This window comes from Schistocerca americana, chromosome 1, assembly GCF_021461395.2.
Source record: "Schistocerca americana isolate TAMUIC-IGC-003095 chromosome 1, iqSchAmer2.1, whole genome shotgun sequence".
Lineage (NCBI taxonomy): Eukaryota > Metazoa > Arthropoda > Insecta > Orthoptera > Acrididae > Schistocerca > Schistocerca americana.
In genome coordinates this window covers 58,526,133-58,550,200 of record NC_060119.1, presented here as the reverse complement: position 1 = coordinate 58,550,200, position 24,068 = coordinate 58,526,133, and the positions used below count along the sequence as shown (strand labels likewise).

The 24,068-nt window shown below is 38.3% G+C and overlaps 1 protein-coding gene across 1 annotated transcript in view; it reads right to left on the bottom strand.

The window, feature by feature from the left end:
• Window positions 1-24,068, bottom strand: part of LOC124596818 (piwi-like protein Siwi) — a 267,140-nt gene that overhangs the window by 30,991 nt on the left and 212,081 nt on the right. The window contains exon 12 of the mRNA XM_047135901.1: window positions 23,420-23,567. Within this exon, the coding sequence (XP_046991857.1) occupies window positions 23,420-23,567 (148 nt within the window). The remainder of the gene's footprint in view (window positions 1-23,419; window positions 23,568-24,068) is intronic.

The window sequence follows — 24,068 nt, the reverse complement described above, 5'->3', positions numbered from 1 at the left end:
GGTTTGAATTGATTGCTTATTTTTCTTTCATCTGATAAGTGCCGTTCTCTTTGTTATAGGTGTTTACGTCACTCTAAGCTGAAAATGCATTACTGTACTGTGTCACGCATTGTTCGTCACATTCTGATAATGAGTGTTTACGGCCTGTCGCCGCTCGCGGCATGGGTTGCTTTTGTGCGAGCTACCGCCGCTTACGATTTAAAAAAAAGAAGAGAGAGGAATCGTCTCATTAGCGAAACAATGGCAAGAGACTGCTGTTTGTTGTTACTTACACTGTTGCTTTGTTTGATAATGATCAACAAGAACCAAATAATAGGCTGTGTATGATGGAAAATGTTCAGAACGAGAGTTTAGCGAAAACTTTTCTCCGTTTGAAAATCTTTGCGGACGCCTCTTTAGTAATTATAGTCTGCTCAGAAATGAGAGTCATCTTAGATTTAAAAATCTAATTCCTGTCCTTCAATTCTGACTGTATCACTATTAGGCATAAGAATAATACGAATATAAACATGACATGATATGTATATTCTTCCGCGTTTGCTGTTGTCGCACTCTAGTTTCGTAGTTTATTGGGCAGAAAGGATTTAAGTGAGATAGCAGCAAACACGAAAGAATACATGGCAAAATGTTTATATTCGTATTATTCTTATGGTGAAGAGAATACTGCGTGTGATTCACAATTCATAAAAGTTCCTATTAGCAACCATCTCTTCTCACAGGTAGGAAAAAATTCAGAACGTAGAGTTGGCCATGTTGACAAACATCCCAAACGGTCTTGCCAGTCGGATTTTCGTAGTACATTGAAATTCTGCTACATTCGAAGATGAACAATACGGAATTTGTATTTACTTCGTTGGATAATGTATGAAAATGAAGTGGTCGAAACTCGGGGCGGAGAAAAAAGCTCGTCTTCCATCTTTTTCTTTTAATTTTTTTACTGATGCAGAGGTTTTGGCGCCAGTATTTATCTTTGTGCCTGCAAAGCATGCCAGTGTAGTGCAACATATATTCGACGGCAGAAGTTAGTTGTGGTGGCACCTACCAACATTTTTCAGAACTTCCGCTTACTTTGCGCTCGATTCTAAGCCGCAGGTGGTTTTTTTGGTTGCAAAAACCAGAAAAAAAGTGCGGCTTCGATTCGAGTAAATACGGTATCAGTAGTTCTAATGGAATATTTTCTACTCCCAGAGCCTTCTACATCTACATGACATCTACATGACTACTCTGCAATTCACATTTAAGTGCTTGGCAGAGGGTTCATCGAACCACAATCATACTATCTCTCTACCATTCCACTCCCGAACAGCGCGCAGGAAAAACGAACACCTAAACCTTTCTGTTTGAGCTCTGATTTCTCTTATTTTATTTTGATGATCATTCCTACCTATGTAGGTTGGGCTCAACAAAATATTTTCACATTCGGAAGAGAAAGTTGGTGACTGAAATTTCATAAATAGATCTTGCCGCGACGAAAAACATCTTTGCTTTAATGACTTCCATCCCAACTCAGGTATCATATCTGCCACACTCTCTCCCCTATTACGTGATAATACAAAACGAGCTGCCCTTTTTTGCACCCTTTCAGTGTCCTCCGTCAATCCTACCTGGTAAGGATTCCACACCGCACAGCAATATTCTAACAGGACGAACGAGTGTAGTGTAAGCTGTCTCTTGTTTCGACTTAGGTCTTTCAGTGCTCTGTCAAACTCTTCACGCAGTATCATATCTCCCATTTCATGTTCATCTACATCCTCTTCCATTTCCATAATACTGCCTTCTAGTACATCGCCCTTGTACAGAACCTCTATATACTCCTTCCACCTTTCTGTTTTCCCTTCATTGCTTAGAACTGGTTTTCCACCTGAGCTCTTGATATTCATGCAAGTGGTTCTCTTTTCTCCAAAGGTCTCCTCTAATTTACCCTGAGGCAGCATCTATCTCACCCCTTGTGATATATGCCTCTACATACTTACATTTGTCCTCTAGCCATCCCCGTATAGCCATCTTGCACTTCCTGTCAATCTCATTTTTGAGATGTTTGCATTCCTTTTTGCTGGCTTCATTTACTACATTTTTATATTTTGTCCTTTCATTAATTAAATTCAATATCTCTTATGTTACCCCAGGATTTCTACTAGCCCTCATCTTTTTACCTATTTGATCCTCTGCTGCCTTCACTATTTCATCTCTTAAAGCTACCCATTCATCTTCTACTGTATTTCTTTCCTCCGTTCTTGTTAATCGTTCCTTAATGCTCTCCCTGAAACTATCTACAACCTCTGGTTCTTTCAGTTTATCCAGGTTCCATCTCCTTAAATTCCCATCTTTTTTCAGTTTCTTCAGTTTTAATCTACAGTTCATAACCACTTCATTGTGGTCAGAGTCCACATCTGCCCCTGGAAATGTCTTACAGTTTAAAACTTGGTTCCTAAATCTCTGTCTTACCATTATCTAATATTATCTGAAACCTTCCAGTGTCTCCAGGCCTCTTCCATGTGCACAACCTTCTTTCATGATTCTTGAACCAAGTGTTAGCAATAAGTAAGTTATGCTCTGCTCAAAATTCTACCAGGCAGCTTCCTCTTTCATTCCTTGCCCCCATTCCATATTCACCTACTATTCCTTCTCTTCCTTTTGCTACTATCGAATTCCAGTCCCCCATGACTATTAAATTTTCATCTTCCTTCACTATCTGAATAGTTTCTGTATCGCTGAGGCATGCAAGCCCCCCCCCCCCCCCCCCCCCCGCATCAATGGCAAGTTCCATGGTTCATGGTGCAAGTTTATGTGTTATTAATGACTGGGATGTGACACAGTTTATTAAGCTTTCATTGGTCAACAGAATACCATTGCTGATAATGACTAAGTATTCAACTTTCTATGGAAGGCCACTCCAGTGCCAGAAAAAAATAATGTGCATGGGCAAGGCCAAAATTTGAACCCTAATGCAAATAGTAGCATGTTACCATCAGTATGTTATGTTCTGGTTTGAGAACAAAAGACTGTTACCCACAGCAACTGAGTTGCCTTTTTGTACAACAACATAGGATCATCAACCTGCCTTGGAAATTTGTTCCCTATAAGTTTTAATAAATCATGCCAATAGACGAATCGCACATCTTTCGATAATCTAAATAGTTCTTTTGCAATACATACGATTTCACAAATTTGATGCGCTGTCTCTGTAATGAGACTGGAAACTTTATGGTTAGTAATTCCTTATTAGCTTCCAACTACTAGAATAGTCTATATGTTACATTATTACTCTACTACACACCAATAATTGGCAAGTGAAATTAAATCAAGCAGAAGATTTACCAAAAACCATTACAAGTTAAACACATTTTTCAGTAGCAACCATTGCACCCCAAAGGAAAAAATGAAAGAAAGTAAAAAAGCAGCTATTGTCGAAAATTTTAGAAATTGAGCTATTGTAATTTTTACATTCAGCTATTTTAAAAATTTTAATAATCTGGAGGGAAAACATTCTAGTTCTAAATCTAAATGAGTTATGGCAGGTTGAATACTGGTGGTGGAAAATAGGTGTTTTGAGATAATGTGTTTTGATGTTTCACTTTATTACCACTATTTAATTTGACATATTTAAGAAACACGAAACAGCATAAAAAAAAACAAAGATGATGTGACTTACCAAACGAAAGCGCTGGCATATTGATAGACACACAAACAAACACAAACATACACACAAAATTCAAGCTTTCGCAACCAACCGTTTCTTCATCAGGAAAGAGGGAAGGAGAGGGAAAGACGAAAGGATATGGGTTTTAAGGGAGAGGGTAAGGAGTCATTCCAATCCCGGGAGCGGAAAGACTTACCTTATGGGGAAAAAAGGACAGGTATACTCTCGCACACACACACACACACACACACACCCATCCGCACATACACAGACACAAGCAGACATTTTTCTGGCATGTTTGCGGAGGGAATGTAAATAAAACTTAATGGGGTCATTGTGGGGATGTTGTGAGGGTGACATGGTATTAGAAGGTGGAACGTGTAACATGAGGCTGAAATGAAAATGAAAACAAAAATATATGGGGAGAGATAAAGGTGAACTAGAAAGCAACTGGAGATCTGGTGTGAAAAAAGTAAAAAAAGTGTTGGTTAAAGCTGAGCTATATTGATCCTGTGGTGAACTTGAGTTGGTAAACAACGATGTGCACAAAGGTTACGTGGTTGTGTTGCCGTCAAAACACGTTAAAGGATGGAGAAATTTGGGAAAATTTCGAAAAAACTGCGTGTAAATGTATTAAAAGGAGTGGTTTTGTGGTGGCAGATTATGAAAATGAGGCTAACAATTGTCTGACGAAGAAATAATGACGTTAAAACCTGTGGGAAGTGGCTAAATATGATCAGTGAAGTGGGAAAAACGAAAATGGAAATAAATTGAAAGTTATTATAACTAGCCGAAATGGTTGTTTAATAGGTGAAAGGAACTGTTTGTGAACTGGAAAAGGTGGATTTTATAGCAGCGGTAGTGATGAAAGCGGAAAAAAAAATTTTTTTGGTTATGGTTTGGTAGTGGGTTATGTATTAATGAGTATATATAGGCGGGATAAAATTGTATGGCAGATTACGGTAAAAAGGAGAAGGTGAATACAAAGTGAAACTACTTGCAAGAACAGAAAGAGAAAGTAAGATGACAGAAAAGATTTCGAAATGCAACAGTGACAATAACAAACGTAATTGTTGGGTTCAAATTAATGATATGAATATAATAGAGGGAAACATTCCACATGGGAAAAATATATCTAAAAACAAAGATGATGTGACTTACCAAACGAAAGCGCTGGCATGTTGACAGACACACAAACAAACACAAACATACACACAAAATTCAAGCTTTCGCAACCAACCATTTCTTCATCAGGAAAGAGGGAAGGAGAGGGAAAGACGAAAGGATGTGGTTTTTAAGGGAGAGGGTAAGGAGTCATTCCAATCCCGGGAGCGGAAAGACTTACCTTAGGGGGAAAAAAGGACAGGTATACACTCACACACACACACATATCCATCCGCACAAAACACAGACACAAGCAGACATTTGGGCTTACAGGTTTTACACTGGGGGCGGTTACAAGGGTAGGAGCCAGTGGGTAGAGAAGATGGTTTGGGGATTTCATAGGGATGAACCAAGAGGTTACGAAGGTTAGATGGATGGCGGAAAGACACTCTTGGTGGAGTGGGGAGGAATTCATGAAGGATGGATCTCATTTCAGGGCAGGATTTGAGGAAGTCGTATCCCTGCTGGTGAGCCACATTCAGAGTCTGATCCAGACCTGGAAAGTATCCTGTCACAAATGGGGCACTTTTGGGGTTCTTCTGTGGGAGGTTCTGGGTTTGAGAGGATGAGGAAGTGGCTCTGGTTATTTGCTTCTCTAGCAGGTTGGGAGGGTAGTTGGGGGATGCGAAAGCTGTTTTCAGGTTGTTGGTGTAATGGTTCAGGGATTCAGGACTGGAGCAGATTCGTTTGCCACGAAGACCTAAGCTGTAGGGAAGGGACCGTTTGATGTGGAATGGGTGGCAGCTGTCATAATGGAGGTACTGTTGCTTGTTGTTGGGTTTGATGTGGACGGATGTGTGAAGCTGGCCATTGGACAGATAGAGGTCAACGTCGAGGAAAGGTCCTTTGGCAAGCAGTAAAGACTGTTTTTAAGTTAACATTACATGTGACATGGTTACCCATTACAGACCTATAACACATTATAGTGTACAAAATTTAAAACTGAATACATTAGCCCCAAAGTGAGAAAAATTAGTGTGTGCTGCACAGCTTTCTTTTTGACAAAATATGGTTATTTTTAATGTGTTACGGCATCTTTTAGATTAAATTTTGTTTCTGAAGCCATTAATGGGATTCACAAAATCCCCCAAGGTAGGTTACTGATATCCCATCTTTTATGGTGTCCAAAGGATTTAATTTTCTATTTCTAAAATAACTGTGTCTGAAAGGGCTCAAGAGCATTCACAACTGATTGAAGGGGTTCAAGGTCATTCTATACAGCATTTTTCTCTCTTCTTTTTTGGTTCTGGAGTATCTGGCTGGTAAGGATCTTCCTTGTGATCCTCACTGTCACTGACTTGAGGTTTTGGTTCAAGTTATGATTCTACTTCGGGACACAAAATGTCTTTTTAGTCCTCTTTGCAACAAAGCCTGATGTTTTTAAAAAGATAATCCTTTCGTTGTTTCATCATCCCTGCTGGAATTTCTGTTTCAGAGGAGTGTTCACTATTTTTGTCCAGTTTGTTTGTGGTGGTGCATATTGATTTAGCTTCAGTATCTTTTGCTTTGCCATGGCATCACCACTCTGCAAGCACTGTGTATGCCTACTTTGCACTTAGTGACACCACAATTGAATGCACCTTTGGCACCAACACTACATCTAGCACAGCTTCTTCAGTTACAGGTGTAACAAATGATTCAGCTTACTGATATGATGGGGGAATTCTTTCAAATGCAGACGGCAGCCAGTGAGACTCACAATCAGGAACAGAGGACTAAGAGGACTGGGCTGAGTACTTAGCCCAGTGTGAAGTGCATCTATCTGAACACCAAGTACCAGGTAAATTAAACAATCTTTTTTCTTATCAACAGCTAGTGTGCAAGTGGATAGTGTTTCCTACTTTATCGCCAGAACTTTTAACTTATGAAGATTTTATCCAGCCTTTGAATAGATACTATGATGAGAAAGTCCACGTGGCAGCTGCCAGGTTAAATTTTTCAGACTAAAGAAGCTGCTCCTTTGGCCACCTTCCAGCCATTTATCATCAGCAATGAGGATGTAATACTTGGTTCCTTGGAACATAATGGTTACCAACATGCATCATAACAAATGGAGTTTTTTTGGGGGGAGCATATAATGTGTAGGGAGTGTAGTTATAAATATTCTTAGATTTTAGATTTAGGCAGAGGAGGAGAGAGTGAATTACACGCTCTCCTGCATTTTTTAAGATTTCTGATTGGTAACTAGTGATGCCAGTGGTTACGCATATAAGAAAATGTAAATTACTGGAATGCATTTCTGAGATAGAGTAAATATTCATGAGGATTGTGTTATAATTACTCTGTTCTTGTTGTGATTAGTTATGGTGGAGAACTTAGAAGTGTTTCTCAGGAATTAAGTGCTACGTTTGCTTGCTTTTAAAACTCTGACATGATACAAAAGATGACTTTATATTGCCTAAAGTATCAAAGAGATGGATTCTTACACTCTGGTGTAAGTGGAATATTCATGTGGGTAGTGAACTGTTGGTCTAAGTAAGGATTTTTATCAGATTAATGGTATTTATCGCTGAGTGATGAATGATTTATTCAGTGTAGTGAGCTGGGGATTTCTTTTGTATTCATACAGTGTATCTATGATGATGTTTGTTTTGTTGTATATAGTGTGGGGGTAGTACAGCAAAAGGCATTTTATGGTGGAATGATTGTGGTCACAGCTGTGGTAACAGCAGCTTTGTTTTTGAAAGTAGCAACTGCAGGGGAAAGAAGATTCCTTATAAGGTTTACGGAGAAATGAGTCAAGCTTTGCTTTACCCTTAATTCAGATATTAGAAAAATTTGAAAAGTCATTAGGCCACAATATTGGCACTAAATTTGAATTTTAACAGCAGGAGTATAATATTAAATTGATTGACTGATTGGATCCCTGCAGTATAGGTTTTATGGTGTACACAACTGGCCTAATCCACAGTACTTGTGCTGAGTGTATTAACATCAAACAATGGAAAATCCAGAATGGAATGTAACAATATTAGAGAAGGAAAGTTGCTATTGAACATACTGCGGAGATGCTGAGTTGTGAAAGGCACAACAAAAAGATTCACACAATTATATCTTTCAACCATTAAGGCCTTTGTCAGCAATACACACACACACACACACACACACACACACACACACATACACTCACACACACACACACTCATGCAAACGCAACTAGCATACACTTCTGCAGTCTCAGACAACTGAAACCACACTCCAAGCAGCAGCACCAGTGGAGGTCCGCCACCACCACCTTGCTATCCCTCCCCCTCCCCACCCCAGCCTCCTCCTCACCCCCGCCCAGTCGCCACTCCCATCACTGCTGCTCGCAGTGTGGTTTCAGTTGCCTGAGACTGCAGATGTGTGTGCAAGTTGTGTTTGTGTGAGTGTGTGTGTGCATGTGTGTGTATATCTGTTGCTGACAAAGGCCTTAATGGCCGATAGCTATAATTCTGTGAATCTTTTTGTTGTGCCTATCGCGACTCAGCATCTCCACTATGTGGTGAGTGTGTTAACATGTTATACATGCCAAGACCACAGACGCAGCCTTGTGTTGATGCACCAAGCATATCGTGAACACATGCAAAAGTCATTGCAAAATAGCCTACTTCTTACCCCTCTGCTTCCGCTGAGAGCACACAACCAGGACACATACTGGTCCCAGCGAGGCAGGTATGCCTTCTTACCTCTTCCCAGCCATCATGCTGCATGATGTCACAGGCCACATCCCCTGCTCACATGTCGCAAAGGCCACATGACCCCCATGTTTATCAAAGTGTGCAGCAACTAGCTGTATTCTGCCCCCACGCCACTAACTGCAACCATTGTCAGAGCTATAACGTCACACTTATTTCGCATTCTTGCTCCACAACATTAACTTGCAGCACTTACTATTCAACAGATCACAGTGTGACATATGACACCTACTATCAAACTCCCCACTCAGATGGAGCACATACCTTTAATATATGCTATAAGCCTTTTCTTCTACTCCTCAAGATAACTCTGCATGACAACTGCTCAGTAGATATCCACACTGTACAGGATGGTAGCCAGTCAAGGAATATTTTAGGGAATTGGTTTAAGAAATTTATTTCAAAGGCCCCGTGGAATCTTTACAAGTTTTCTCCCAGAGTAATTCACGCCGTGTCTATGTGACACAAGTCGCTTGCCTTTCAAAACCAAGGCAGTTCTGTCCAATTAAAGCTGCTGACAGGAGACGCCCTGAGCCCTCTGCTGCCACTGCTAGCGAATTTACGCCATTGATTTTAGCCAATAGCGTGCACAGGATACCAATGACACTTGTGAACGCCAGAGCCTCCTGTGGAGCAGAACACACTTGCTTCGCTCTCTTGTGATCCAGACCTCGAGCAGAACAGACATATTTTTGGAAGGCCTTTCACGACCAGCCACCACCGTTAGTTAACATGAACCACTTCCCCATCCGTTGCCCATTTTAATTTATTATTCGACCTCCTAGACTGGCCTAAACCTGCTAACTTCTGACCCTAGGCACACCCTTTCTACTCCGTATATTGAAATATATCCTGTTCATTGTACTTAATTTCCTGTTTTGTCATTTAACGGCAGCCCTGGATGCCCACTATCAAATCCTGACCGCTTGACCTCCTGCACACTGCCGCCACGAGGCATATTCAACAGCCTTCTTCCCCCTTCCCTGCCAAGCTATACATTAACATCGGTTGCAGAAGTCCCTCGTAAACTTCCCCTAACTTTACAATGCTCTCTAGTTGAGGTACTGGCATTTGAAAATGCACAGATCAGTTTAGATCATGCTGTTTCACATAAAACTGACTTACACCATCCAAAGACCCAGTTCACTGTAATGCCTCTGATTTCTGTTTCCTCCCTCTTGGTCATATTTCTATTATGGATGACTAAGGGCTTTGCAACTTTCCACGGGACGTTCTTCCTGAACCTCATCCCAACGGTACCTATCGTGAATAGAGGTTGCATGGATGTTGAATATGCAATCTAAAACATGTCCTTAGCACATAAGGCATTATCAGGACTCTATACGTGTCTAATTTCATAGTTGCTTTTGCTATTGTATCATTTTATGTCACTCAACTGTCCTATGTCGTGGAGAGTCAACACAAGTGAAATGAGTGTTCCTGAGCCATGGTGTAAACAGAATTTTGCATGAAGGCAAATTTAATTTCTGAAGATCACTGCATTAACTATGATGTTTTACGTGCCTACTGGAATTATGCCTATTAATTTAATGTAGCCCTGCAGGAATACTAGAATTGTAAATGCGAGAAACTTTAAGAAAAAGTATAATACAGATTTTTGTATTAATTTAGTAAAACAATTTTGCACTGACCCAAGTTTTTGTTACCAGAATACTATGAGATTTTCAACGTGGGGCAAATGAAGAAGAAGCTTTTATATCGGGATGGTACTTCTCCGATTTCCAAACATGCATGTGCCTCAACTATTTTAGGATTTATCTGTGCCTTGCACTATGGGACAAAAGTTTTTGTTCACCTGTCATAACTATGGATTTGTGGTTAAAACAGGGATTTGAAATATTCTGTCACATCCTCATGGGACAAAATTTTTGTTCACCTACCATAACTATGGATTTGTGGTTAAAACGGGGATTTGAAATATTCTGTCACATCCTCATTCTGATAGTAAAACACATGAAGACTAAGCACTTCCGTTGTGAATTTGACTGGATGTTTCCACAGACTGGTGCTGCTGAGTATCCCAACAACAGTGACATGCCTTTACCTAAGAGGGTTTATTGGAATAAGCCTCATTCCTTCAGCTGCCTGTGTAGCTATCAGTTCGCATTAGTTTACAGTAAAATGTGTGCATCTAGCAGTGAGTATACCTGATCAGCTTCATAGCACGTTATCTCCTAATGGGACAGAAGAAGGAGATTGGAAACAAAAACATACTGGCATTGTAGTTCTGTATCAGGAAGGCTATTGAAGTAGAACAGCAGCAGCAAAAGTTGGTGTAGCCCAATCTACAAAGCTGTATACATTGCAGTGGTTCAAGCAAACTTGTGCCAGTGTGAGTATTTCAAGACCTGGAAGACCAAGAGTAACATCACATTTGAAGATCAGTTCATATGTGTACAGAGTAAACAACAGAGGACTCATAATGCGGCTGAAATTTGTGAGAAAATTAATACTATGAGAGCAGCTCCAATCTTTGTATCAACAGTGAGCCATCTTTGTGAAGAAGGTCTAAAGGGCTGCATAGTGGCTAAAAAACCTCCACTACTCAAACAAAATAAGATGAAAAGATTGCAAGTAGCACAGCATCATAAGAATTGGAGCATGCAGCAATGGTCCAAGGTACTATTCAAAGACGAATCTAAGGTTGAATTTTTTTGGAAGCCTATACTGAATGCTTGTTCATCGACCTTGTGGTGAACGTACGAACAGTCAGTGTGAGATGCCAACAGCAAAGCATGGTGGAGGTCAGTTATGGTATTGGCATGTTTTGTGGGTAATCTAGTATCACAGAAGGAAGGGAACCACATGGGATTGATTAAGCAATCTTCATGGACAATTTTGAAAACAATTTTTGGAAAATAATCCCCTCTCTCCTCAGCTTGACTGTGTGGAAGAATTACTGTGTTTATGAACAGGCAGTACCAGACAACTTAAAAAATTCTTCAACCAACTAAATTTTAAACACAACAGTATACAATTCACAATGGAGTTTGGGGTAATTGTGTAAATTATTTAGTTCAGTGATCATATTTGTACTTTCATAATTTGTAGGAAATCTACCACCACAAATATTGTAATATCTGCCAATTCTCAACACCCAGCAACCCATGAACATGCTGCTTTTCATTGAATGATACAGTGCACTATATCAATTGCCCTGAGTGAAGACAACTTCCAAATTGAATTAAATATGATCAGACAAGTAACATCAAACAATGACTAGCCTCCTACATTGGTGGAACCAATAATGCACAAAAAACAGAAACAATAGGTGTGCTCTCATCTTTACTCCAATCAATTACAGCTGCCCCTCTTACTTGCTTGACCGCACTGGTATAAACGTTTCACTATCCATCCTGGATTTTCCATTGTTTGATTAGTATATATATATATATATATATATATATATATATATATATATATATATATATATATATATATATATATATATATATATATATATATATATATATATATATGTTTGTAATTTAGGACCTGTTAATGACAAGGTTATTTTGTTCAGCCCCTCCTTTGGAAAATGTTACCAAAGTTTAGTATTCAATTTATTTTCTTCTCAGAGCTACTGTTGCAATTTGTTGTTTAGTTCATTAGTTAATGTGTCACTTATTTTATTTTAGTTAAATAATCTTACATCACATTTTCACTGAAATAAATCCTCTCAATTTATTTCTAAATCCAACATTAACAATTTTCCTATTTGGAAATTGAAATACTCTGAATGTGCACTAGTTTAAAAGCTTTCACCCTGCTAAAATTTCACTGCTCTACATATTTATCTCCGTACCTGATGATGACGTAACAGCTGAAAACTGGTTTGTGAAATAAAAACTATGGTTTGTCTCATAACATACCTAATCTAAATCATTTGATTCAGGTACAAGAGGCACCAAAATTGCAGTAGAATTTCACCATGAACACAGAACACCTGATGTTAACAAAATGCATCATCACAATAATAATACAATTTTTGTTATATATACATACAATAAAATCTGTATACTTAATTACCCCTTGCTCAAATTATCATTTCATCCTCTATGAATTCTTCTATTGAAAAGTAGCATTTCTCCCACAGAACTGTTGTACACTAGTTTTTAAATTTCTGGCTTCATATTAAATATATTTAGCCCATTAACTTGTTACATATTGTCATCCTTATATACTGTGGAGTCTGTGCATTTCAACTGGTGTGTGAGCATCATAAAATTGTTTTTACTTCTTATTTTTTTACAGCCGTATTTTTCCCGAGTACATGCAGCTTTACTGTATGATTAAATGATGATGGCGTCCTCTTGGGTAAAATATTCCGGAGGTAAAATAGTCCCCCATTTGGATCTCCGGGCGGGGACTACTCAGGAGGACGTCGTTATCAGGAGAAAGAAAACTGGTGTTCTACAGATCGGAGCGTGGAATATCAGATCCCTTAATCGGGCAGGTAGGTTAGAAAATTTAAAAAGGGAAATGGATAGGTTAAAGTTAGATATAGTGGGAATTAGTGAAGTTTGGTGGCAGGAGGAACAAGACATTTGGTCTGGTGATTACAGGGTTATAAATACAAAATCAAATAGGGGTAATGCAGGAGTAGGTTTAATAATGAATAAAAAAATAGGAGTGCGGGTTAGCTACTACAAACAGCATAGTGAACGCATTATTGTGGCCAAGATAGACACAAAGCCCATCCCTACTACAGTAGTACAAGTTTATATGCCAACTAGCTCTGCAGATGATGAAGAAATAGATGAAATGTATGACGAGATAAAAGAAATTATTCAGGTAGTGAAGGGAGACGAAAATTTAACAGTCATGGGTGACTGGAATTCGTCAGTAGGAAAAGGGAGAGAAGGAAACATAGTAGGTGAATACGGATTGGGGGGAAGAAATGAAAGAGGAAGCCGCCTTGTAGAATTTTGCACAGAGCATAACTTAATCATAACTAACACTTGGTTCAAGAATCATAAAAGAAGGTTGTATACCTCGAAGAATCCTGAAGATACTAAAAGGTATCAGATAGATTATATAATGGTAAGACAGAGATTTAGGAACCAGGTTTTAAATTGTAAGACATTTCCAGGGGCAGATGTGGATTCCGACCACAATCTATTGGTTATGAACTGCAGATTGAAACTGAAGAAACTGCAAAAAGATGTGAATTTACGGAGATGGGACCTGGATAAACTGAAAGAACCAGAGGCTGTAGAGAGTTTCAGGGAGAGCATAAGGGAACAATTGACAGGAATGGGGGAAAAAATACAGTAGAAGAAGAATGGGTAGCTCTGAGGGATGAAGTAGTGAAGGCAGCAGACGATCAATTAGTAAAACGACGAGGGCTAATAGAAATCATTGGGTAACAGAAGAAATATTGAATTTAATTGATGAAAGGAGAAAATATAAAAATGCAGTAAATGAAGCAGGCAAAAAGGAATACAAACGTCTCACATATGAGATCGACAGTAAGTGCAAAATGGCTAAGCAGGGATGGCTAGAGGACAAATGTAAGGATGTAGAGGCTTGTATCACTAGGGATAAGATAGATACTGCCTACAGGAAAATTAAAGAGACCTTTGGAGAGAAGAGAACCACTTGTATGAATATCAAGAGCTCAGATGGCAACCCAGTTCTAAGCAAAGGAGGGAAGGCAGAAAGGTGGAAGGAGTATATAGAGGGTTTATACAAGGGCGATCTACTTGAGGACAATATTATGGAAATGGAAGAGGATGTAGATGAAGACCAAATGGGAGATAAGATACTGCGTGAAGAGTTTGACAGAGCACTGAAAGACCTGAGTCAAAACAAGGCCCCGGGAGTAGACAACATTCCATTAGAACTACTGATGACCTTGGGAGAGCCAGTCATGACAAAACTCTACCATCTGGTGAGCAAGATGTATGAGACAGGCGAAATACCCTCAGACTTCAAGAAGAATGTAATAATTCCAATCCCAAAGAAAGCAGGTTTTGACAGATGTGAAAATTATCGAACCATCAGTTTAATAAGTCACAGCTGCAAAATACTAACGCGAATTCTTTACAGACGAATGGAAAAACTGGTAGAAGCGGACCTTGGGGAAGATCAGTTTGGATTCCGTAGAAATGTTGGAACACGTGAGGCAATACTAACCATACGACTTATCTAAGACGAAAGATTAAGAAAAGGCAAACCTATATTTCTAGCATTTGTAGACTTAGAGAAAGCTTTTGACAATGTTAACTGGAATACTCTTTTTCAAATTCTGAAGGTGGCAGGGGTAAAATACAGGGAGCAAAAGGCTATTTACAATTTGTACAGCAACCAGATGGCAGTTATAAGAGTCGAGGGGCATGAAAGGGAAGCAGTGGTTGGGAAAGGAGTGAGACAGGGTTGTAGCCTCTCCCCGATGTTATTCAATCTGTATATTGAGCAAGCAGTAAAGGAAACAAGAAAAATTTGGAGTAGGTATTAAAATTCATGGAGAAGAAGTAAAAACTTTGAGGTTTGCCGATGACATTGTAATTCTGTCAGAGACAGCAAAGGACTTGGAAGAGCTGTTGAACGGAATGGACAGTGTCTTGAAAGGAGGATATAAGATGAACATCAACAAAAGCAAAACGAGGATAATGGAATGTAGTCCAATTAAATCGGGTGATGCTGAGGGAATTAGATTAGGAAACGAGACACTTAAAGTAGTAAAGGAGTTTTGCTATTTAGGGAGTAAAATAACTGATGATGGTCGAAGTAGAGAGGATATAAAATGTAGACTGGCAATGGCAAGGAAATCGTTTCTGAAGAAGAGAAATTTGTTAACATCGAGTATAGATTTAAGTGTCAGGAAGTCGTTTCTGAAAGTATTTGTATGGAGTGTAGCCATGTATGGAAGTGAAACATGGACGATAACTAGTTTGGACAAGAAGAGAATAGAAGCTTTCGAAATGTGGTGCTACAGAAGAATGCTGAAGATAAGGTGGGTAGATGATGTAACTAATGAGGAGGTATTGAATAGGATTGGGGGAAGAGGAGTTTGTGGCACAACTTGACTAGAAGAAGGGATCGGTTGGTAGGACAAGTTTTGAGGCATCAAGGAATCACAAATTTAGCATTGGAGGGCAGCACGGAGGGCAAAAATCGTAGAGGGAGACCAAGAGATGAATACACTAAGCAGATTCAGAAGGATGTAGGTTGCAGTAAGTACTGGGAGATGAATAAGCTTGCACAGGATAGAGTAGCATGGAGAGCTGCATCAAACCAGTCTCAGGACTGAAGACCACAACAACAACAACATGTTATAAGTGTGGTTAAAATAATTCTCCTCAAATAATTTTTGTCCGCTGTGTAGGAAGACTATAATTTCATCACTGTATGTGGGGGGGGGGGAACCGAAAGAATTTGTAGTTTCTGAAATAATGGACGACAAGACTGTCTGCTTTGCAGTACACATGTATCAGACAATTCCCTTTTGCAGTTTCAGCATTCAAGATATACTACTTGAACTTCCACAGAAAATTATTCCCTATGTAGTAGCACATTCAAAATAACTATATAAGCAATTTTTCATGTACTGAAGCCAGTGGAATTTGCTAGTATTTGCATTGCAAATGCAAAACTGCATAGTTTATTTGATAGGAAGTCAATATGTGTATTCCAGCTTTCTTGTGCACATTTATTCCTAGGAATTTGATCGTGTCAATTCCTTCCATAAGTTGATATGTTGTATTTTAAGTTCAACACACGTTGAATATTTGGTTTCAAAAAGAACGGTACGGGTTTTTGCAATGTTCAGTATCAACCCATTTAACTGGAACCTGTTTGTTCAGGTATCCAGTGTGCTTATGAAGGAGCTCAAAATTTTTTCTGCATTATATTCTTCAATTAAAACAGAAGTATCATCTGCAAGCAGAAATGATGGGGAATTTATATTTATAGGTAAGATAGGAACAGGGCTGGTTCCAAAATGGAGCCTTGAGGTACTCCTTGTAATACTTTACTCCATTTAGAATAATTATTCACTGCACCTGAAGTGACAGTAACCCTATGTTTTCTGTTGTGTAAATATGATGTGTGACAGTTTGCACCATCTAATTTGTAGATAAGCAAGTCATGACTCACGGAGCTGAATGCTTTTGTGAGATCACAGAAGAGAAGATACCTGCAACTTTACACCTCTGATACAATGATTTGCATATCTTTCTAATGAAGTTATTCACTGTGTCCAGAGTGTTTTCCCTGGTTAAAATGCAAATTGGTTACTTATAATATTTTTTACAATAAAATTTTTGATCTGGTTTGCAAGTACTTTCTCTGACACTTTTGAGAGGACTGGAAGAACAGAAATAGGGCAATAGTTTCCCAAATCTTCTCTCAACCCTTTCTTGCACAGAGGTCTGACTTTGGCATACTTCAAAACATAAGGAAAGCATCCCTGTACAAAAGATTTGTTGAATATTTTAGCTAGGAGAGGCTTCTTATGTCACACACTGTTTTAATTGCTTTAGTGGGTATCCCATCCCACCCAGCAGTGTTTTTATTTTGTAATGACAATATAACAATTTCCATATCCTTTCTGTGACTTTTTTAAAATCTGTAAGAGACTCAGCTTCTTGGTGGAGTCCAAAGGGATTTACTTTACTCTGATACTCTGCTACATCAAGATCTGACTTCGCCGCATTTATTAAGGATTCATTTACAATCCTATCATCTACTCTAATCCTAGATATTTCATTACTATTAACTAACACCTGACTCTGATTTGACAACAGACCCCATTGCTTTTGTCTTACTATTATGTTGTACAATGAACTTCTTTTTGCATTTGTTTGGCTGCCTTCACAACTTTTTTAAATACAGCTTTACAAGTAAAGCACCTGTTTTTATTATATTTCAGTTCATTTTGGAGTTGCCTCTTTCTGGCAATAGAAATTTTTATGCCATGAGTTATCCATATAAGTTTGTTAGTGGTTTTGTTACATGTGGTTCTAAGTCAAAAAGTTTCATTACATATTTCAAGAAAGATACTTAAAAATTGTTAAAATTACTATTACTCTATTAATCGAAATACAGCAGTTGTAAGGCCATTCAACCTCTCATAACTTATATCTAAAAGTAACTGAATTTTTTTCATTAAAGTTCCTTTTCACATGGCTTTCAATACATGAAATTTCTGTCTTAATTTGTGGTAGTTCAATGAAAAATGCAGAGTGGTCAGAGATTCCTAATTCTATGCAAAATTTATAAACCTCTTGAAATACATAATTTGTTAGAATATTATCATTACATGTGTGCACTTTTTTACTCAACAGTTATTACCATCTTTTCCTTTTTATGTACTTAGATCTTCAAACAGGCAGTGAAATTTTACCAGAGAAGCTTCAATTGCAGCTTTCTATGGTACTCTATAAATAGAAACTACTATGACATTTAGGTCCCTCAATTTGAACAGCAGCTTCCAATATACACCCTTCATTTTTCTTATTTTATATCAGCAGCCTCCATGTGATTTCTCTTGTCTGCAAAAGATGTTGGCTTCTTCAAAATTTTCAATTGTTTTACAAATTTTAACATTGTCAGATGCAAGCCAATGTTTCCTGGTACAAATAACTCTGATATTTCTAGATTCAGACAGAATGATTTGTAATTCGACCATTTATATTCAAATGCATTATGTAGGGACATTCATTCCTATTTATGGTCTCAAGCATACTCTTTCTTGGTCTTGCCATTTTTCTAACCAAACTGTTTCTCATCCCCATCAGTTCTTATAAGTTTCTCCCATTTTTCAGAATTTTATATGTATCAGTGAAAGTTTCGCTAAGGATTTTGGAACCTGACCGATTTAAATGAAGATCGTTTTTGCCCAAACATTTATTGCTTAAGAACTTATTCAGATTTACGAACGCAGCTTCTAGATTGTTACAGTTTTCATTTAAATCATGGTTTATTGTCTCTTTATATCGATCACTGACTGATCTTCTGTACATAATACACTCACCACGAATCTAGGTGTTTTGTAGAGGTTACTGGTAGATTGAATTAAATTGCTTGTTTCATTTACAATTTCCTCTTCAGTGTTGTTTATAAGAGAATTTGTGCCTTACTGGTCATGGGTTTGTTCTGCACCAGGACAATAAACCCAAATATGCTTCTATATCATGCACAAGTTATGTCAATAGAAAAGAGGAATATGAGGAACTGAAGAATATGATTTGGCCATGTCAGTCAGCTGATTTAAATTCCATTTAACTCTTATGGGAAGAAGTTGACAGGGAGGTCAGAAAACTGAAGTTATCTAATGTTGAAGATCTATGGAATAATTTACACATGTGTTGGACTGCAGTACAGCGGAACATCACATAGCGAGCCTAATTCATTCCAGAATCTTACTTGTAGTGCGAAACACTCATTAAGTGAAACAATTTATCCCATATAAATTAATGTGGAATAAGATATACACTCCATGCAGAAAAAGTACTAAAAGTTCTAGTTCTATCTTACTGTTGCCATTTATTCAAAGAAAATTATACACATATTATTATGTACTTTATTATTTGTGATACATAAATAATTCTTTTTTACTAGGAAGCTAGCTATAGTCATTTGTTTCTGCTGACACTTCAACACTTGACAAAAATGCAACACATCATTATCATCAAATAAATTTGTAGTGAGCATAGCCACTGCTTTATTGGGGTGATGATTTTTAGTGCATGATGCAACCGATTCCCACACTTTCTGCTGCCTCTGTGTTGGAGCTGGCTGCTTGACTGCTTCTCACAACGCTGTGGATGTCAGTTTTTCTCTTAAACTTCTCGAACCACACACAGCTCAACTTAAACACTTCTTCAACCACTGATGACCCTGGTGTCTCCTTAGTGAGGTCAGTGAAAATCATTCTCGCCTTCTCACAAATCATGTTCTCATTGCATTTCATTTACCCATATAAGGAGCAACATTTCAACATTGTCCAGAATATGAAACAGTTGTTTAGCTAGTCTTGTCACTCCCTTTTCAGCATCTACCTCCTTAATCTTGTCCTTGTTCTTGAGAACAGTACAAAAAGTTGATGTAGACCAATTGTATGTGCATGCTAAATCAGCAAGGCTCACCCACGTTCATGTTTTTCAATGATTTTACATTTCATTTCGATGGTCATTTCGTTTCTCTTGTGGTTATCTTCTTGTGGTTTTATCTTCAGGGACACATACACAAAAGAATGTTGTGTGAACATAAGTTTAGAAAAAATGTGCAATCACCTGACTGTATTACATGCACTGGAATAGATTGAGAGTACCGAATTTTAACCCTCCCATCCTTTTTAAAACTCACTTTGGATGCCCACAATCCTGGAAACCCCTCCAGACACCATTTTAACTTGTAAACTACTCACTGCTTGTTGGAGGCATCAAGCAGCAGAAAGTGTCCTCCTTGAGATTTAGGAAAACACATTCACAAACAATTTTGCCACATAAATTCAGGACTCTAAAGTGAATAGTGATCTCCGTGGAGGTGGGTTGTGGAAAGAGATGGAGATAGGGGGACCAATAGCAGGTATGTATGGGGAAAGATGCTGTGGGGGTGTGCAAGGATGTGGCAGGTACAGAAAGATGGGCCTAGACACAGCACTGGGAGGCTGTGCTGGGCAGTGATAGAGGGGAGGGTGCACGGTAGAGGAAGCAGAGAAGGGAAAAGGAACTAAGTAAGGTTCAGTGGGATGGCAGAAAACTTGTGTGAAACAGGTGTGGGAGCAGGGAAGGGCACAGAGACAGGTGTAGGACAAGGACTTGTGATGGTCGATTGGGGGGTTATGGGAACAAAGGATATGTTGCAGGAAGAATTCCCACCTACTCATGTCTTAAAAGCTGGTGCTGGTGGGAAGATTCTAAGGAGTAGAAGCTCTTAGTAAGTCAAGCAGACCCTATTGGATGTAATGCTTGGCAACTGGATAGTCCAGCTAACTCTTGGCCACAGTCTGGTAGTGGACATTCATGTATACAGATTGTTAGTGGTCATGCCTGAATAGGATTCTGTACAGTAGCTGCAACTATGTTGGTAAACCAAGTGGCTGCTTCCACAAATGGCCACGCCTTTTATGGGGTAAGTTAGCTTTTACTATAGGACTTCATTCTACAGTAATGTGAGGCTCATTTGCAGTTACCTGAGGCTGCATGTCAAATTTATTTTCCACATTACTGAGAAAACTGTTGAAGAAAGTGCTAAGGCTATTTCATCTCTTGCTTGATGCCACTTCCAAACTCTAATTTCTGTTCTACTTTCTTAGGGTGGGTGGGCATGGTCATATAGATGAGCCTGAAGGGCAGCAACCTCTACCCCTTAGCCCATTCCATTCCAATATTTTACTGTCATCACTACTGCATACCTTATGAAACCAATTAGCACTGAGATGTACTGCTCCAAATAAGTTAGAGGGAGAAGAGGAAAGGGAGAGGGTAATGCAAAAGCGACAGTCACGCAGCAGCTTGAGTGCTTCTTGCATACAATAAATTACAATAATACGATAAAAATATAGTGATACCATATTGAATAAGCATGAGCAGTTGGATTATACAAAATTAGATGTAAACTTAAAATTATTTCAAAGTTTAAAATTTCTTGGCTTTTCAATATTTTTATTAAAAATAATAATTTGTGAAGTGAAATCCTTTACATTAGGCAAAGCTAATTGAATGCATAATTGCTAATAATGTACTTCACATCACATCACAGACATGCTGAACTGTTTTTAGTTTCATTTAACCATGTTTCAATAAAGAACTCTTGGGCATTCATCTGTATTTACTATAGTTCAATTCTTTTATCTTGGCAGCTCACGCATGCCCGCCCAGACGCGGGAGATTGCTGCGTTGCTAGTTGCACGCGACGCACGTGCCAAGAGAAGCAGGCCATAGTATAGCATAGTTTGCAAGCTTACGTTCAGGGGGGAGCGTGCAGTTCATGAAGTAAAGCCACCACGGCTGCATTAACCCTTTCGTTGCTACAAAGATGTGCTCCCTGCATTCCGCGCTGCGCGTGATTTTGTCACTGCACTGCTCATCTGTGCGGACACATGGTGTTCCAACTGCTATGACACTCTTATCATTCGATTCCACAAAAACTATTTGGCCCAAAAATTTGATTTTTACACATCTTCTTGACTGATACCTTCCCTCCATAAATGATTTAATTTTGTTTCGATGTTCAATACAGTTATTATGCAGCATTAAATATAGTAAACCACTGCACAAAATTTTGAAGATTTTGCAGAGGTAAAAGTCCATAGAGTATACTTTCCGTATGGTCGATTTTAGTTTCCACAATGTTGAGAATGAAATGTGGACAAGATACCTAAATTTCATATAAAATTTACTGTATAACAATATCTCATTTAATTTAAGTACCACATAGGTGTCGTATGTGTCGTAATGATTGAAGTGCTTTAAAATAAAGCCAAACGCGCCTGGTGTAAATAAAACTTTTATTACAGTCGCGAAAGACGGAATATTTCTCAATATTACATACAACACCTATGTGGTACTTAAATTAAATGAGATATTGATATACAGTAAATTTTATATGAAATTTAGGTATCTTGTCCACATTTCATTCTCAACATTGTGGCAACTAAAATCGACCATAAGGAAAGTATACGCTATGGAGTTTTACCTCTGCAATCTCTTCAAAATTTTTTGCAATGGTTTACTACATTTAATGCTGCACCATAACTGCGTTGAACATTGAAACAAAATTAAGTCATTTGTGGGGGGAAGGTATCAGTCAAGAAGATGTGTAAAAATCAAATTTTTGTGCCAAATAGTTTTTGTGATATCGAATGATAAGTGTGTCAAAGCAGTGGGAACACCGTGTGTCTGCACAGGTGAGCAGCGCAGTGATGACAAAATTGCGCACAGCGCGGAATGCAGGGATCACGTGTCTGCAGCAGCGAAAGGGTTAATGAAGAGACAAAGCACTAGAAATTTAAAAAAAATTGCATTCAAACAAATAAAATTCATGAAGCACGACATTTCGATATTGTTTTTAAATAAAGAAAATATTAAGCACTGCACAAGGTTTGAACTCATAACCTTTCACTCAGCAGCCCAACACCTTGACCGTTACACTAACGCAGCTCGTCTCACAGCGTAACTTCATGAGGGTTTCACAATGTAACTTCATGAGGACTCTAACACGTGACGCAAAATACTGACAAACACTGTTGGTATGACTATGAATTACTCACACTTCGTCGAAGTACAATAGGAAATAAACAATCACCGCTTTTCTTTATTGCGAAAAAGCTGTTCGTGGGACTGATACAAACACCTTTCCTTGCTATCGCCTGAATTAGGAGTCTTATTACATGTTTGGTTTAATTAATTAATAGAATATGAAGCAGTTGGTATAAAGAATGCTTTTTCCAAACTTTCTATAAAAGAAAGTCTGCTATCAAGACATTGCTTTTGTTCTATTACTTTATTTATGACTGAACGTTTCTAAAACTGAAGACACTCGTCCGTGCTCTGCACTGCAGACAAGATCTGGCAACGTCGTTCTCTGTTCATTGGCTGACTGTGTTTTGTGACGTCAGATGCGCAGAACGAACCTAAACTCGGCCGCCAACATAGATGACGCGCACTTTAGTAATATGAATTTACAATACTCCTCTCGGTTGCCATTATGTAGTATTCACCTTCTAAGTCATTTAACTTCATTTTCAGGTACAATATTCAAATGATTGTTCAGATGTTTATCAACCGTGGATAGAGACAGATGGTTTAATGAGTCACTAGTAATAGTTCTACTGATTCAGAAACACACATATATGTCAAACACAAAAAACAAACCTCTCTTCATTCCCCCTCAACCCTTCTGCCAGAAGAAGGAACCATTGTCTCCAAATGCTTGCATAAACATAACCTTTTTTTATAATACTTACACTCCAGTTGAAGTACATGTGAGTCAATTTGTATGTAAGACGCTGTATTTTATCCGGATCCAAGCCAAGGTGGTCATAAATAATATTGTAAGATGTTGGACTCACTGTCCCTTGGCGCACTGATTGTGATACAAGAAAGAAGTCATATCTGCAAAGCAAAGAACAACTGGATATTCAAAGACTGAACTTTGCAACATTATTTAGCACATGGATAAGATAATTTTAATACACTCTGCTAAAAGTAATGAATATTTAATACTGAGAAGTTAATACAACAGAAAGCACTAAACTGTTATTATACTGTTATAATTATTTATCACAACAATTAATGCTTCCCACAGTCAAAATATAACTTTATATGCAGATTTATAACAGAGGGCATGCTATCTTCATCAACTCTCATACAGTATTCCTTAAGCCTCAGCTGTCATCTAGATTTCATTTTACTGTACAACTTTACTTTTACTTATGGCCTCAGAAGTACCATTTTCCTTTTGTTTACAATGTTTTCTATCAGTCTATTCAAAATTTATACTTTCACAATATCGATTCAATGTTTACAAAAACTACATTAAGGTCAACTGTCTTGAGTCCTGGGCACTTTAATTTTGATCAGAATTGTAAGAAGAAAAAACAAGTTCTGAAGCTA